Here is a 14926-nt window from a genome sequence, read left to right as displayed (position 1 = left end):
AATTTGAATTCAAAAAATAATTTAATAATATTTATGGTTGGGTAAGAGACAAACCTTAACCAACCTATACTTTCATAAGACTAATGGGTAAAAAAGAATAATTAATATTTTGTTGAAGTTTGAAATATGACAAACAAATCAAAACAATTTGACCCAGGAAAGTAGCGGTGGTGATTGGTGCTGCGTTGCATGTAATCTGCAAAATAACAAAAAGGTGCCACGTAAGTGAATAAAACACGGGCTTCGATTTCGAAATACACGCGAAGCATCAAAGTGCAAATGCAAGTGCAACTTCACTTCTCCATTTCAATTACAGCACTAGCTATGTTCCTTCTTAAGGTTAACTTTCCAAACTCCTATGATTCTAAGTTACACTTTAATTCTCTTGTTTCTTTCGTGTATTTGATGTTTTTAACCATATTCTGTTTCATAACAGACATGGAGATCAACGGCTTTTGGTCTTTATGGCTACCTCAATTTCACCAAATCTGCTTTTCTGTTAGTCCATTTCTTTCTCTAATTCTCCTCCTTAATAATAATAATTATTATGCTCTCTCCTACCTTGTTAAGAAGTTAAATTTAGTTAAGAAATAGTTGAAACTTTACAGAATAGTGAAAACAAAGAGTGGAGATGAAATTCATTGGGTATATACAGTTTTTTATACTGCGATTGCGGTAATGGCTGCGGTTACTGCGAGTATGGTCATTGCGCCCATTGCAATGCAGATTGCGGTCATTGCGATGTGAATTTTGTTGCGATTAAAAAAATATTTTTGAATTCAATGCAACCTAATGCGGTTTAAATGCAGTCCGATGCGGTTGCGTTGCGGCCCGATGTGGCTATATCATTGTAATTCAGAGTCACACCACAATTGCGGTGAGATGCGGTTTTGGCGGTCATCCCAACCACAATATTGTGGGCATAAGGTTTCATCTCAAAAACCAAATGACAATGAGAGAAATAATATTTCAGCCATATCTAGGAGAATGAGAACATTCAATATGGGACTTAATTCTCTATATGTCCCTCCACATAAGTCTGTTATCGGACTAGGCGAAGGGTTACCTTTGACCTATTATTGGAGGGTATCTTTTGGCCAATGACACCCAAATAAAAGTTGGACTCTTGCTCTGATTCCATGTTAAGGTTTCATCGCAAAACCAATTGATAATGAGAGGGGTAACCGAACATGTATTTAAAGATACCGAAGGTGAGGAAGATAGGTGATATTGGACTTACTTCCCAACAGATCCCAAGACATTCCTTGCCAATTTGCATGAGTTTGATTGGGAGAGGGGTAGTTACAAGCCTCCGGAGGGTTAGTCCTCTACCCTAGTAGATTTGTTTGAGTGCTACTGTTATTAGGACTTATTATGTTCTTAGCTAATTGGGTAATTAAAATTTTTGTAGTGATCATTCAAAGAATTTCAAAGCAGAGGAAATGGAAACACAAATACCAGGGAAAAACTGCATTGTTACGGGAGCTAACTCTGGAATTGGCTACTCAACAGCTGAGGGTTTAGCACAGCGGTTTTGATCTTTCTCCTATGTTTGTTTATTGAATTGTGATTTTCAGTATTAGTTATTTGTGATGGACTTAAGGTGATGATTTTCACCAGTGGTGCAACCGTCTATCTTGTGTGCCGTAACAAGGATAGAGGAGAGGCTGCTCTTTCTCAAATTCAAACTAGAACTGGCAATCAAAATGTATATTTGGAGGTGTCTCTCTTCTCCCTGTTTTCTAATTTCTAGTCACTAATCTTTATCAAATTATCAAAAGCACTAAAGCTTCCTAGTTTTATGCATTGTCCTGAACTTTGTGTCACTTTTCTCAGTTTAGTGGATGAACTGAAAGCTTTTGGAAATTATATGACTTACTAAATCGTCTTGCAGATTTGTGACCTTTCGTCTGTCGCAGAGATCAAGTCATTCGCTTCCAGGTTTTCTGAAAAGAATGTGCCAGTTCATGTGTTGGTAAAGTCTCAGTTCTGTTTCCAGAGAATGTAATGCTAAAGTGCATGGTTGTAAGATGTATTTTCTGGTAGCTAAGCTCTATTTCCAAAGTTGGTGGGATATCTGTAGTTTGGTTATGGATGTTGTTTTAGTCCAGAAGATTACAACTGCTATTATATTTTTGTGCAAGCAAAGTATAATCGCTGATATCTGGCTTTATTATTTTAGTCACCTTATGCTCTTGAGTAAAATCTAATTCGAAAATAGTTTCTTGCTTCAAGGTTAACAATGCTGGCGTGCTTGAGCAAAACCGAATTACCACATCAGAAGGGTATGTCTTTCTTGTTTTAATATGGAATTGAAATTTTTATGAACTCTACCGGCAACCTGCATTGATCTGCCGCCTTTTAATGCAATCTGCTATAATCCAGGTTCGAGATGAACTTTGCTGTAAATGTATTAGGCACTTATGCCATGACAGAATTGATGGTACCATTACTGGAGAAAGCTTCCCCCGATGCACGTGTGATTACAGTTTCTTCTGGTGGAATGTATAGTACTCCCTTGACCACAGATCTACAGGTAACTGTCTTATGAACATGTCATCTTACTCAGTCATTTAAAGGATTTTAATATATTTAATTAGTTGTCTGTATGCAGTATTCTGAAAAATTTAATGGGGCTGAACAGTATGCGCGAAACAAGCGTATTCAGGTCAGTCAACTTGATGAGTCTGTTTTGCAATTAACTAGAACATACCATATTATCTTTACGTTCTCTAAAGTATTATTGATCTCTTAGGCAGCTAGATGATTATAAATTGTTTCATATAGCTTTTGGTTGTTTATGATGAACTTATTTCTTTGTGTACATTGTAATTGAAAAGGATTGAATCGCTGAATTCTCTTACATCATCCAGTGGTAACACCTGTATTTCACTATGAAGTGCCAACTGTTTGAATTATATTTCTCTGCCTCCTTGTGTTAAGGTCCATAATTGACTTGAGATATCATCAAGTTTCAAAAAACCTAATGGAATTTAGTGCTTATTTTTAGAAAGTTAAAATCTCATAATTTGGCTTCATATAAAATATAAATTACCATCCTCTGAGATGATGATCAAATAATTGCAGTGTGAACCATGGGTAGACAAGGAAACTATAGGATAACAGGGCTACAGAGAGTATAACAGTTTCTCCCTTCAGTAAAAGGAAAAGTAGTGTGTTCCTTCTGATATGCACAGGTGATATACCTTACTAAGACTTGGAATGCCCAATGGCATGCCTTCAACATATCAGAAAACAGAATCGTAAGACCATTTTAAAAAATTTCTTTGGAGTTTCTCCAATGATTGAGGACAGAATGTGCCTAGAAGGGTAAAACTTTACACTTGGATATTTAGAAACATTAAGTTCATTTAGATTGGTCTAATAATGTAAAAATGAGAAATCATTTAGCTTTAACCAATTATGTGTCTATAATAATGTGATTTATTCAATTCGAATTTGATCCTCTGTCAAAATAAACTCCTCAATGTTAGCAAAGTCTCAAATCATTATAGCAAAATGATTTGAAGTTTTTTTAACTATCTGTAAAATCTGTAAATAATTTTTTAAACTGGTGGTATCCTACGGTATCATAAAATATTTATATTAGAGTGGACCATAGTTAAATCCTCATATATAACTGTGCATGTATGATCTATGTGAACGGAAAACAGGCAGTAGCAGTACAATCTGATATCAAGTTAAATAGTTTAAAAATCTTATTTGTTCACATTTTTTAATTTCATATATTTTAGAATCGTTATTTCCTGGACAGAATCTAGGAAGCACTGAAAAGATACACTTGAGTGCTTTCTCTGTTATGTTTTCCTGTGTCTGTATACATTTATGTTAATGATATATCGATATGCTAGGTTGCATTAACTGAAACGTGGGCTGACAAATATAAGAATAAAGGAATAGGATTTTACACAATGCATCCAGGCTGGGCTGACACTCCTGGGGTTGCTAAGAGTTTACCGAGCTTCTCTAAATCGTAAGTATTGTTTGTCCTTACCTTGTCATAGAAGCTATTGATTTTTACTAACAATATTGTACATAAAACTTAAAAACCGTTCATGCATTGAGTTAACCGTTGACATGGTTAAAAGCATGTAATCCCCATATTTGTCCTTCTGCGTTTTTCACCCTTCAAGTTCAAATAGCTTGTACCTAATAGCTTTAAGTTTTTAGTATAATTAGTCCTTCACATAAAATTATCTATGGGCAACAAAGAATAGAAAGCAGTACTATTATTGCCACCTTTCAAATAGTTATATATTGATTTTAAATTATTTACAGGCTTTCGGGGAAGTTTCGAACAAGCGAAGAAGGTGCAGACACAGTTATCTGGTTAGCATTACAACCAAAGGAGAAACTGGTATCAGGTGCATTTTATTTTGATAGAGCTGAGGCTCATAAACACCTTGCATTTGCTGCCACCCGTGGTTCTCATGCTTTAATCAACTCTGTGGTTGATAGTCTCAACTCAATGGCTTCTCTTTTTGTCTAATAGTAACAGCAATATTACATTTATGAAAATAAGTGACAGTAATGCAAATTGTTTTCAACAATCATCAATATACAACCTTTCTTTCCAGCTCAGAGTCAACCAAATATTTAAGTTTCGGTAATTGTAAGTTTTTATGCGTGAGTAGAATATGAGTATGAGTGTATGACTACTTAATTTGAGAAGCACAAATGATGTTAGTGACTAGAAATAAGTTGTGCATTATCTTATGACTCAAGGGTGAAGCTTTGTTGTTCTAAATACATGTTTTAACTATAGCTAATCATCCTTCCTTCGTGGGAAGGGTGACTCTCAAAAACTGCTTTAGATGCAATGCCCCTTTACCACACGATGAGTACTGCTATATGTTGGGGATGTTTGAAATATATTATTATGTTAGTCCCACGTTGTCTATTATTGAAATAGAGTAGAGTAACCAATGTTATATATTGGACTTAAGTCTCTTATTATAATGTGCACCAAATATAAGTACCAAATAGAAACACCCCATGGGCAGGTGGGCTCATGGGTGTACTAGGGTTTGTAATCCTTATTCTCTAATGATATCTTGGTAGTCGCTCAACGCTCCTGGGAACGTAGGCGCAATTGGCCGAATCTCGTTAACAAATTCTCTTGTTTCTTCTCTTCTATTTATTTTATGCTCTTTATTTGATTGCTTGTGGCCAACGCTACGCAACGATCGCGTTCGATGTACCAACAATTAGTATCAGAGGCAATTGGTATATGGTTCTTAACCTAGACGCTAGATAATGGCTAAAGAGGGTGAAGGCGTGATTGCTAAACAAAGTGTGTCAGAGGTATTGCACAAAGATAAAGTATATGAATTGAGGAAGAAGAAGATAGGGCATAACTGTGGTGGATGTGATATATGTTGATCCAGAACCTGTAATGGGTTAGGATCAAGGTGGAGATAAGGATTCATGTGTTGAGTTTAATCCAGAGACAGGTGCTAATAATATCTCTCTAGATGTTGAGAGAATGTTCTCATATGAGATGAAATATCTTAATGACGTGTTTGAGACGTCATAGTGAAATATGTTAATTGTTAGCAGATCTACAAAAGCATAGAGGTGCTAGCTGACTTTGATGTAGGGTATAATATGAGCATTGACTTTGATACAAGATATAACACGGACATTGATAGAGATGTAGGGTGTGACATGGGCATTGGCTTGGATGCAAGTATGTGACACGGGCATTGGTTAGCATTGATGCAAAGTGTGATGTGGGTATACTTCTTGTGGTGGAGTATGATAGTTCTTTTGAATTATGATTGTCGGAGTAGACAACAGTGGTAGCGGTTGAGACTTTCTAAGGAAGCTCCAAGGTTCAGTTCGATTGAGCATTGAAAATGACGATTGTTGGTGATCTTTTGTGTAGAGGTTCCAATATATCGAAAGACTTCCTAGAAATAGGTGGCTAGGCAACGTGTTCTATTTGGAGAAGCTGCACTACAAGTTTGGAGAGTTAGACTTTTGGTAATATCATCAAGGATACTCAGAAGGTCTATGCTGTAGGGGAGCAATTAAAGAGAATTATACATTGAACAAGGCGAAGTCATATATTCGCTAAGGTGGAGATTCTTGTGTAGATTTCCTAAGGAGCGAAATATTTGTCTATTTCAATCAAGATGGAGATTGTTGGCTGTTAGATATTTTACGTAAGGGCAAGTGTATCGTATCGTACAAGTAATAAAATCCGGCAAAATACTGGGATATCGTCATCAGGGAGCGGAGTGGATTTATATTAATTCCTACAACAGTCAATTGAGCAACTAGGTACAAATATTGATTGATAAATTTGCATTGATTTTTTTTTAGAAATAATCAGATTGAAATAACAATTTAAGAAAATAAAATGAAATGGTTGGGATCGAAACTCATCATTCTTTCCCTTTTAACATCCATGGATTCAATTCCTAATAACTTGTGAAGTTACTGAATTTGATGCACATTTTTCATAAATCAATTACATCAGTCCCCTGATTGTAACATTCTTAGGTAACCATTCAAATCACCCAACTTCCAATTCCTTAGATAATTGGAGGACTAACTAACATTAAACTCAAATGTAAAAGCAGTTCCTACATCATTGTCCATCCCTAGATCAATTATGTAGGAAGAAAGACAATTCAGATCCAGTATCAAGTTTAACTTCCCAGTTAAACTTGAACCTTAAATCATGAATTCAGTAGCTAATTGAAATCAAGCAATAAATAAGGGACAAACTTTCCAAAATCAAATAACATTAATATAGAATTGAATCCAGGAGTACAAAAGTTAAGAATATTACATTTCGATTCCCAACTACGAAGAACTAGCCACTCATCCTTGCTATTACAACGCTCAAATCATGAACTAATACAAAGAATGTGTAATAGAATCGTTTCCACGATTTCTATCTAATTCTCTCTATATTTCGTGCCAAGATTTCTTCAGAATGAATGAATTGCCCCCCTTCTCAATTCTGAAACCGCTACTTCTAATTCCAACTTCCATGCTCTCGCCCAAACTAAAGATTCTCGCTTGGGCGAGGATCCAAGAGACTCCCAGGCCTGAGCACCTCGCTTGGGCGAGGTGTCCCTCGCTTGGGCTAGGATCCCTCGCTTGGGCGAGGATCCTTCGCTTGAGCAAGGGGCATCAGGTATTTTGGTGCTTTTTCTCCTATTTGTTGATTGAGCGATCCTTTCCTCGCTTGGGCGAGGCTTGCAGTGTTCAGAATCTTCAACCTTCTTATTTTTCTCATCTTTTCTTTATTTATTAACCTGAAACAAAAAAAACACAATAGCGAGACTTGCAATATTCAGAATCTTCACCCTTCTTCTTTTTCTCCTCTTTTCTTTATTTATTAACCTGAAACAACAATAACACAATAAATTCCTAAGCAGAGCAAGATTAACTAAGTTATCAGGAATTGTACACAATTATAACATAAATGCATACTAAGTGCCCCACAAATCATATACAATTTTACTACAATTTGGCACTTAACATTGGCGATGCTTGAAATATGTTATTATGTTAGTCTCACATTGTCTATTATTGGAATAGAGTAGAGTAATCAATGTTATATATTGGACTCAAGTCTCTGTTATAATATGCACCAGATATAAGTACCAAATAGAAACACCCCATGGGTGTGCTAGGGGTTGTAATTTTTATTTTCTAATGATAACTTGGTAGCCACTCAGGGCTCTCAAAGACGTAGGCACAATTGGCCGAACCTCGTTAACAAATTCTCTTGTTTCTTCTCTTCTTTTTATTTTATGCTCTTTATTTAATTGCTTGTGGCCAACGCTTCGCAACGATCGTGTCCAATCCACCAATACTATTCATATAAGTTGTATTGATGAAATTCAAACACTCGGGAGGAACTTTATTCGGGGAGAAGAGGATAATTTCAAGAAACGATACTTAGTCAGCTGTGACACCTTGAATGAATGATGTATGTCTGATGTAACTTGCCTAGAATTTTCAGATTGGGTATATCGCTCTCTGGCTTGGCTTTGGTCCTAAATGGAAAATATAGGGGTTAGGGAACCCGATGCATCATTCCTGTCTACCATTGTTGAGGACTGGCTCATGTCTTACGCGACTGTCCTCTTGCATCCTCTATTTTGTCCAGTACTTGCCAGCTTCTTTGGCAGTGGAGGAATTGACAGTAGACTACAGTTTTATAATTATTGATAATTATTGAGTTTATTCAAGTGTGAAGGCCTATATTGGATATAAGGGGATGAGTGAAAAAATTTATAAGTGAAAAAGACCCATTAAATCATTGCCTTAAGGTTTTGGTTCAAGATATGATATCTAATTTATAGTTCTTCACTCTTCTCATGCCTCGATAACAAATGGACTCTCAGTAGTTGGAGACTCCCAAGTCGCAGACTGGTCCAACAACAATACTACGTGAAGCTGGAAAGAGGCACGTAGTTGAGAGAGATATTAGGAGCAGGTGTGGGTTAAATGGATCCCAACTCCAGGACTCCGCCACTGCGGATGGGTCCAACAACAATGATACAACGTGAAACTAGAAAGAGGTACACAGTTGAGAGAGACATTTGGAGCAAATGTTGGTTAAATGGATCCCTCCGGGACGGATTAGGGGCAAAGCGACGGAGCTGGTAAAGGATGCTAAGGCTAGTGGACTTAAAGAGACAACTATGATCATTGTCATGAAGGCTTTTCTCAAAACATTGGGCAAGCTAGTGCAATCATTGCTGAATTATGGGGTGTTTTTTATGCCTAGAGTTGGCGTGGATAATGGGGTATAGACAATCTGAACTTCGGAATGGCTCTATGATCAATGTCCAAAGCATAAAAGGTGAGGTTGTGTGATCCTTTATTATAGGAAGAAACTTAATCACGTAATGCTTCTCTGAACAGAGATTGGCGGGTCACTGTTACACACTCATACAGAGAAGCTAATAAGCAGGACTGTCAAGCTAACCTTAGTCATGGCCATGACCTAATCTTAATCATCCATAAGCTACTATCTTATCAGAGAGGCTAATAGCACAGACTGCCCCGCCTTGTTTAGTTCTCTCTTTATAACCACAACAACCAAGTCTTAATCTCATTAGGTGAGGTGGTCTGTTGTTGTTTAAATGACAACCCAGTATATGAGACTTTCACTTAAATAGAGTCTAAGAAGGCTAGATATATGCAAGTAAAGAGACGATTTCCAAATCTTTGTTTATAACCCAAAAATGAAAATATAAAATAAGGGACGGTAGAGTTTATGGTTCATCATCTCAACAGCACAATCTACTAAGCACATAAGTGTATTCAACAAGTAGAACAAGTAGAACAAGAGAGGGGGAAATCAAAAAGGAAGAATTGTAATCAAAGTAAGCTTAAAATAATGACACATTTTAGGGTGATGTGTGGATGGAGGAACAACAATGTGGGAGAGAACAGGAAGACAAGGAATGAGGTGTTTTCCAACTGAGATATTTGACTACTAAAGGTGATAATCTAACAAATTCAAACAGTTTTAACTTGAAAGAATAAATGTGACAAGTATAGACTCAAACAGTGTATTTATTAATTAGAGAAGCAACTTGAAACCTAAGAACAAGACAAGTATAGACTCAAACACTGCAATATTGCGATTGTGGTGATCATCACAATCACAATTACAGTGTGATACCGAATCACAATGATGCGACAATGTAATTGTATCAGATTGCATTTAGGCTGCATCGATTCAAAAATATTTTTTAATCACAGAATAATTCACGCTGCAATCCGCATCGCACCAGCCATAATGACAACAAACACGGTAACTGCAACTGCAATTTAAAATACTAATAGCAACAATAACAAGAACAAAAATAGCTTACCCAAAGAAGTCCCCACAAGCCATAAGATAGATAGCATGGAAGAGTGTATTTTTCTGCAGCATTTACTAACTGCTCCACTTCAATGTTGCTTGGTCTGTTGCCTGTGCACAAGTTTCCAAATAAGTTCGACAATTATATCAAGATATCATTTCTGTTCCTATAACAAGCTTTTGAAGGCTTGAATATGAGATAGCTTTGATCAGAATAATACAATTATTGAATTAACGAGGAAGTTCAAGTGTGCATTAGCAAATTGAATAGATCAGAAAAAAGAATAAAGGATCAAATTAAACAAATGCATGCAAGCTCCATGTCAGCAAAGAGTGACTAATCAACAAAATAAAATGTGTTCAATTAAAGAATTTTGACAGTCTCTCCCAAATCCCAATGACTAGTCTAAACTAAAAAAATGCTTGCTGATTTGCTTTTGATTAATTTATGATTTAAAAGTTAACCTAAATATAAATGCTAAAAGTATCATTTCAAATTACACGTACGAGATGTAACCATAATATTGTGGTTGTAATGACCATCATAATTACAGTATACAATAGAATTACAATAATTTGGGCAACTACAACATATTAAACCGTATTTAGATTTCATCAAATTTAAAATATTTTTTTAATAAAAAAATTACACAATTTGCATTGCAACACGCAATGGCAATATACATTATCCAACACTTATTATAGCAATTATCTACATCCAAATCTTGGACAATCATATGCATTAGTGGAGAGAATAAGCAAAGTGGACTAACCATCAGCACTCAAATAGATACGGATAAACCTTTGACGCTCCTCCAGACCTGGTGTACCATACATGAATTGGCCTGTCAGCAATGCAGCAGTGTAATATATGGTAGAAAAAATTGGTAACTCAGTGCACGGGACTCCTACCTAGTGAAGTCTAGAGGAGTAGATTTATGTAGCCTTTCCCCGTAAACTGATAGACTGTTTATGGGAAATGTAATATATAGAAAGGATGCCCAAATATGATTGTAGAAATGTAGCACATGCTGTGAAATAATGAAATGTATGAGCAATTTCTTTACCAGGATATTTAGTGGTGTGAATAATATGTGGTTGGTAACTGTGGTAATCTCCCTCCATATCACAGAAATGATATGCCAGGTCATAAGCAATAGGGTTGTGACTGGCAAATTCGTAGTCCTACATCATTTCAAATATAAGAACAAGAATGAAAAATAAGTTTAGTATAAAAGATGAAAGATGAAAAGAGCCTATAAAAGTGGTAGCATCTATCATCCTCCTATCATTGACATGGTATGAAATTCATAATTATTATGGCCATGAACAAATTTTCATGGTTAGTGGCACAACTGCTGGAATAGCCAAATTAAAAGCAAAATGAAAACTACTACAAATACTAGACCCTAAGGATTGGTTTGAAGTTTGAACCAAAAATTCAAACCTCCACTTAAGAAGACAAAACTAGAATGTAGAAGTTCATCAATATAAAGAGAAAACTGTTAATCTCAAGTTTAAATACTACATGTAAAAAATAAGCAGGTTTTTGTTTCATACTAGGTGAGTTTTATCACTTGGAGTAAAACTTTGAGAAGGTGCAGCAACAAGGGCCAGAGACAGAGGATATATAATGATAATCAGAATGGAGATATGTTGTTACAAATCGTGTCTATGTTGTCACACACTAATGATAATAAAGCAAAATCAATAATAATAACGAAGATATAAAAAATTTAATTGACATCAATACGAGGCAACATATGGGACAAGATCTGGAATAAGTGTGTTAATAATAGTGAGGAATACTACCAACACGTACTCTTCAAAACACACTTTCTTCTTCAGTAGAAGAATACATGTGAAACACAAAATCATATGGGCTCACTATTTATTTAGTGGGGTCCCACTTGAATTCAACCAATAGCCAAGTGTGTTGAAAAGAGTGTCACTAGCATTTCTCCATATGTCAGGATAACTTACAATAAATGTGATTGTTCTTTGCTCTTCATCCATCATTATGTTACCATATTGCAGGTCATTATGACAAAAACCAATCTCTTCATATACTTCAGATAACAACATCTCTAGGATGTCTATATCAGCGAATGGGGATCACCTGTCCCAAAAATAGTGTGTCCCCATGTCCCAAGTCAATAGGATTTTTCCAAGTAATGCACATATGTTACTTTAAGTTTTAAATTTTTCTTTTTTAATGAAGTGTCAATTTTTTATTGGACCGGAACAGAAAAATAGGACAGGTATTCTGTGTCCCTATATCAACATGTAGATTGTCCGAGCCAAAAGTCATAACATCTTTTGGGGAGCACAAACGTTTTGCATGATTAAGCATGTTCCTAGTAAAATATGGAGAGCTACATATAATACATATAATCATGTACACCAATAAAAACATTTTTTGAAGATTGCAGGATCTATTATTATTACCTCAGTCTTTGCCAAATATGAGCCTTCTTTGCACCAGGAACATGAAGATTGTGAAAGTTCCTCATCTTAGTTGCTATCATAGCAGATATTTCAGGGTCTCTTAGGTCAGAAGCTGAGAGTGTCTAAAATCCAAAAATAGGTAAAAAGAAAAGAAAAAAAACATGTTATGCACAGTTCTCATACTTGTCAAACTCATCATATTCAATTCTTCACTACCATCAACTTCTTGAGTTTGCTTTAATCCACATAGAAATGATAAGGAATAATGTCTTTTTGTATTGGGTGGATACCCCTTGTATTCATTTTAAATACAAATTTTCTTTATCAAAAAATAAAATAGTTATATGGTTCCCTCGTTTAGACTTACCAGGAGTGTACCAGTTTATAGGCATCCAGTCTAAATCTAATACTACTTTATATTATAAATGACCTATAACCCAACCCACAATGCCCAAATATTTGAGATAGTATGTTGGATCTTTGATTTTTGTTTCATTTGGGAGATGATTGATGTTCATCATTGAAAATTTGTATCATACTTTTAGTTGACCCTTGTAATCAATTAATGAAAGGTTTACTTTATAGAAAACATTAAAGATGACATTATGTTTCAACCAGAATTCCTAACAGACAAAGTATAACAAATGATATTGTTTTATGTTATGTTGATTGTAATGAGACTCTTAAATCTTAATTACAAGGTATGCTGCCAATTTATTGGGTATCATATCAAAGTGAAGTCAACTACTGAAAAAGAGAGAAGAAAAACTATTCCCTGGTTACTTTTCCTTCTGTGCATAACAGTTTCCAGATGCCTTTCAAAATGAGCATCTCTTATTTATTGCTAAAGTAATGAATATTATCAACCAGGCATTTGGATCTACAGGTATCATAGTAGGTTAGAAATTAGAGGTTCGATTCTTGGGAGCGACACTTAATAGACGGGACTACCATATGTTAGCTTTTGTTCCTTGAGTGATGCAGTATGCACACTAAGTGCATAAGTTTATCAGCTATAATGAAAGAAAGAAAAGAATGATGCAGAGTGAAGAATGAATGTTGGTTTTGAAGTAGGGAAGAAGTTAAGATAATGATTCAATGAATATATTTCAATTGTATTAAAGGATCAATAGAATTTTCCACACTTTAATACAATACACAAACCTTACTATTTATAGCAACTCAACCCAACTAACTTGCCAACTAACTAGCCAAATTAGGAAACTTAACTAACTATTACATGAAGCTGAATTATCTCAATACTCTTCCTTAATTCAGCTTCCATTCTCAACACCAACGCTTTGTCTTAGTTTTTCGAATTTGTCCCTCTTTAATGGTTTGGTGAACAAATCAGCAAGTTGAATTTCTGATATACTCCACCTTCACCTTCCATTTGCTCACTTGTTCTCTTATGTAGTGAAACCTTGTTTCTATGTACTTTGATCTTCCATGTGCCACTGGATTCAAAGCTAAATTGATAGCAGATTTGTTATCAATCATCAGCTGCAAAACTGCTTCTGGTTTCACTCTTAGTTCTTCCATCAAACTTGTCAACCAGGCTGCTTGACAAGTACACATACAGGCTGCAATGTATTCTGATTCACAGGTTGAGAGTGCTACAACATCCTACTTTTTAGAGCACCAACTTACAGGGGCATTGTTGAAGAGAAACAAATACCTTGTTGTGCTCTTCCTATCAGTATTGTCCCCACACCAATCTGCATCAGAGTATGCAATTAGACTAGATTCATTGCTGTTTCTGTTGCTATTTGCAGGATACATAATGCCATAGCCTAGTGTCCCTTTTAAGTATCTGAGTATCCTCTTAACAGCATTCATGTGACTTTGTTTAGGAGACTCCATATACCTGCTTACCATGCCAACTCCATAGGCTAGATCAGGTCTTGAGTTACACACATACCTCAATGACCCTATCATTTGCCTATACTCTGTTTTGTCTACTGCTTGATCTGCATCACCTTGACTCAAGCCAATTCCAACCTCAATTGGAGTTGCTACTATGTTGCAATTCATCATCTGGAACCTCTTGAGAACATCAGTTGCATACTTTGTTTGGTGCATCAAAATTCCTCTGTTTGTTCTTTTGAATTCCATGCCTAGAAAGTAAGACAACTCTCCAAGATCAAACATTTCAAATTCAGTCTGCATTTCTTCTTTGAATGTTTGGATATTCTTCAATTTTCCACTGGTTATGAGTAGATCATCCACATAAAGGCAAATGATTAAAATCTCTGCAATGTGATCTCCTTTTACATACACACCATGTTCTGTGGTGCATTTAACAAAACCAAGTTGCATTAGAAAGGTGTCTATTCTTCTATTCCATGCCCTTGGTGCTTGTTTGAGACCATAAAGAGCTTTGTGCAATTTGTAAACCATCCCATCACTGCCTTCTATCTCAAAGCCTGGTGGTTGTGTTACAAATACCTCTTTGTCTAGAGGTCCATTTAGAAATGCAGATTTGACATCCATTTGATGTATTTCCCACCCATTGAAGCTTGCTAAGCCAATTACCAACCTTATTGTTTCAATTTTGGTCACTGGTGCAAAAACATCATCATAGTCAAATCCTTGCTTATGAAGAAATCCCTTGGC

The 14926-nt window shown here is 35.7% G+C and overlaps 2 protein-coding genes across 2 annotated transcripts in view; one reads left to right on the top strand and one right to left on the bottom strand.

The window, feature by feature from the left end:
- On the top strand, positions 214-4600 carry LOC109345064 (dehydrogenase/reductase SDR family member 12). The gene is made up of 10 exons (XM_019583832.1): positions 214-339; positions 437-498; positions 1412-1531; positions 1621-1720; positions 1895-1975; positions 2236-2285; positions 2386-2536; positions 2615-2668; positions 3873-3994; positions 4300-4600. The coding sequence occupies exons 1-10, from the start codon at positions 280-282 to the stop codon at positions 4508-4510; spliced, it is 1011 nt and encodes a 336-aa protein (XP_019439377.1). The 5' UTR covers positions 214-279; the 3' UTR covers positions 4511-4600.
- Positions 9830-14926, bottom strand: part of LOC109345062 (probable choline kinase 2) — a 10019-nt gene continuing 4922 nt past the window's right edge. The window contains exons 2-7 of the mRNA XM_019583829.1: positions 12311-12432; positions 12147-12219; positions 11846-11968; positions 10930-11047; positions 10636-10707; positions 9830-9973 (exon numbers count right to left, since the gene is read on the bottom strand). Coding sequence (XP_019439374.1) covers positions 9837-9973; positions 10636-10707; positions 10930-11047; positions 11846-11968; positions 12147-12219; positions 12311-12432 — 645 coding nt within the window. The 3' untranslated portion in view covers positions 9830-9836. The remainder of the gene's footprint in view (positions 9974-10635; positions 10708-10929; positions 11048-11845; positions 11969-12146; positions 12220-12310; positions 12433-14926) is intronic.

This window comes from Lupinus angustifolius, chromosome LG04 (assembly GCF_001865875.1).
Source record: "Lupinus angustifolius cultivar Tanjil chromosome LG04, LupAngTanjil_v1.0, whole genome shotgun sequence".
Classification (NCBI taxonomy): Eukaryota; Viridiplantae; Streptophyta; class Magnoliopsida; order Fabales; family Fabaceae; genus Lupinus; species Lupinus angustifolius.
Note: the sequence above shows the minus strand (reverse complement) of the source record. Positions and strands in the feature narration are given on the sequence as shown.

What these genes read in the sequence shown, in the direction of transcription:
- LOC109345064 (XM_019583832.1), top strand. Translation starts at nt 280, where the DNA reads ATGCAAGTGCAACTTCACTTCTCCATTTCAATTACAGCACTAGCTATG. An exon ending in TTCACCAAATCTGCTTTTCT is followed by an intron (nt 499 to 1,411) that starts GTTAGTCCATTT and finishes AAATTTTTGTAG; the next exon opens with TGATCATTCAAAGAATTTCA. An exon ending in ATGTGCCAGTTCATGTGTTG is followed by an intron (nt 1,976 to 2,235) that starts GTAAAGTCTCAG and finishes TCTTGCTTCAAG; the next exon opens with GTTAACAATGCTGGCGTGCT.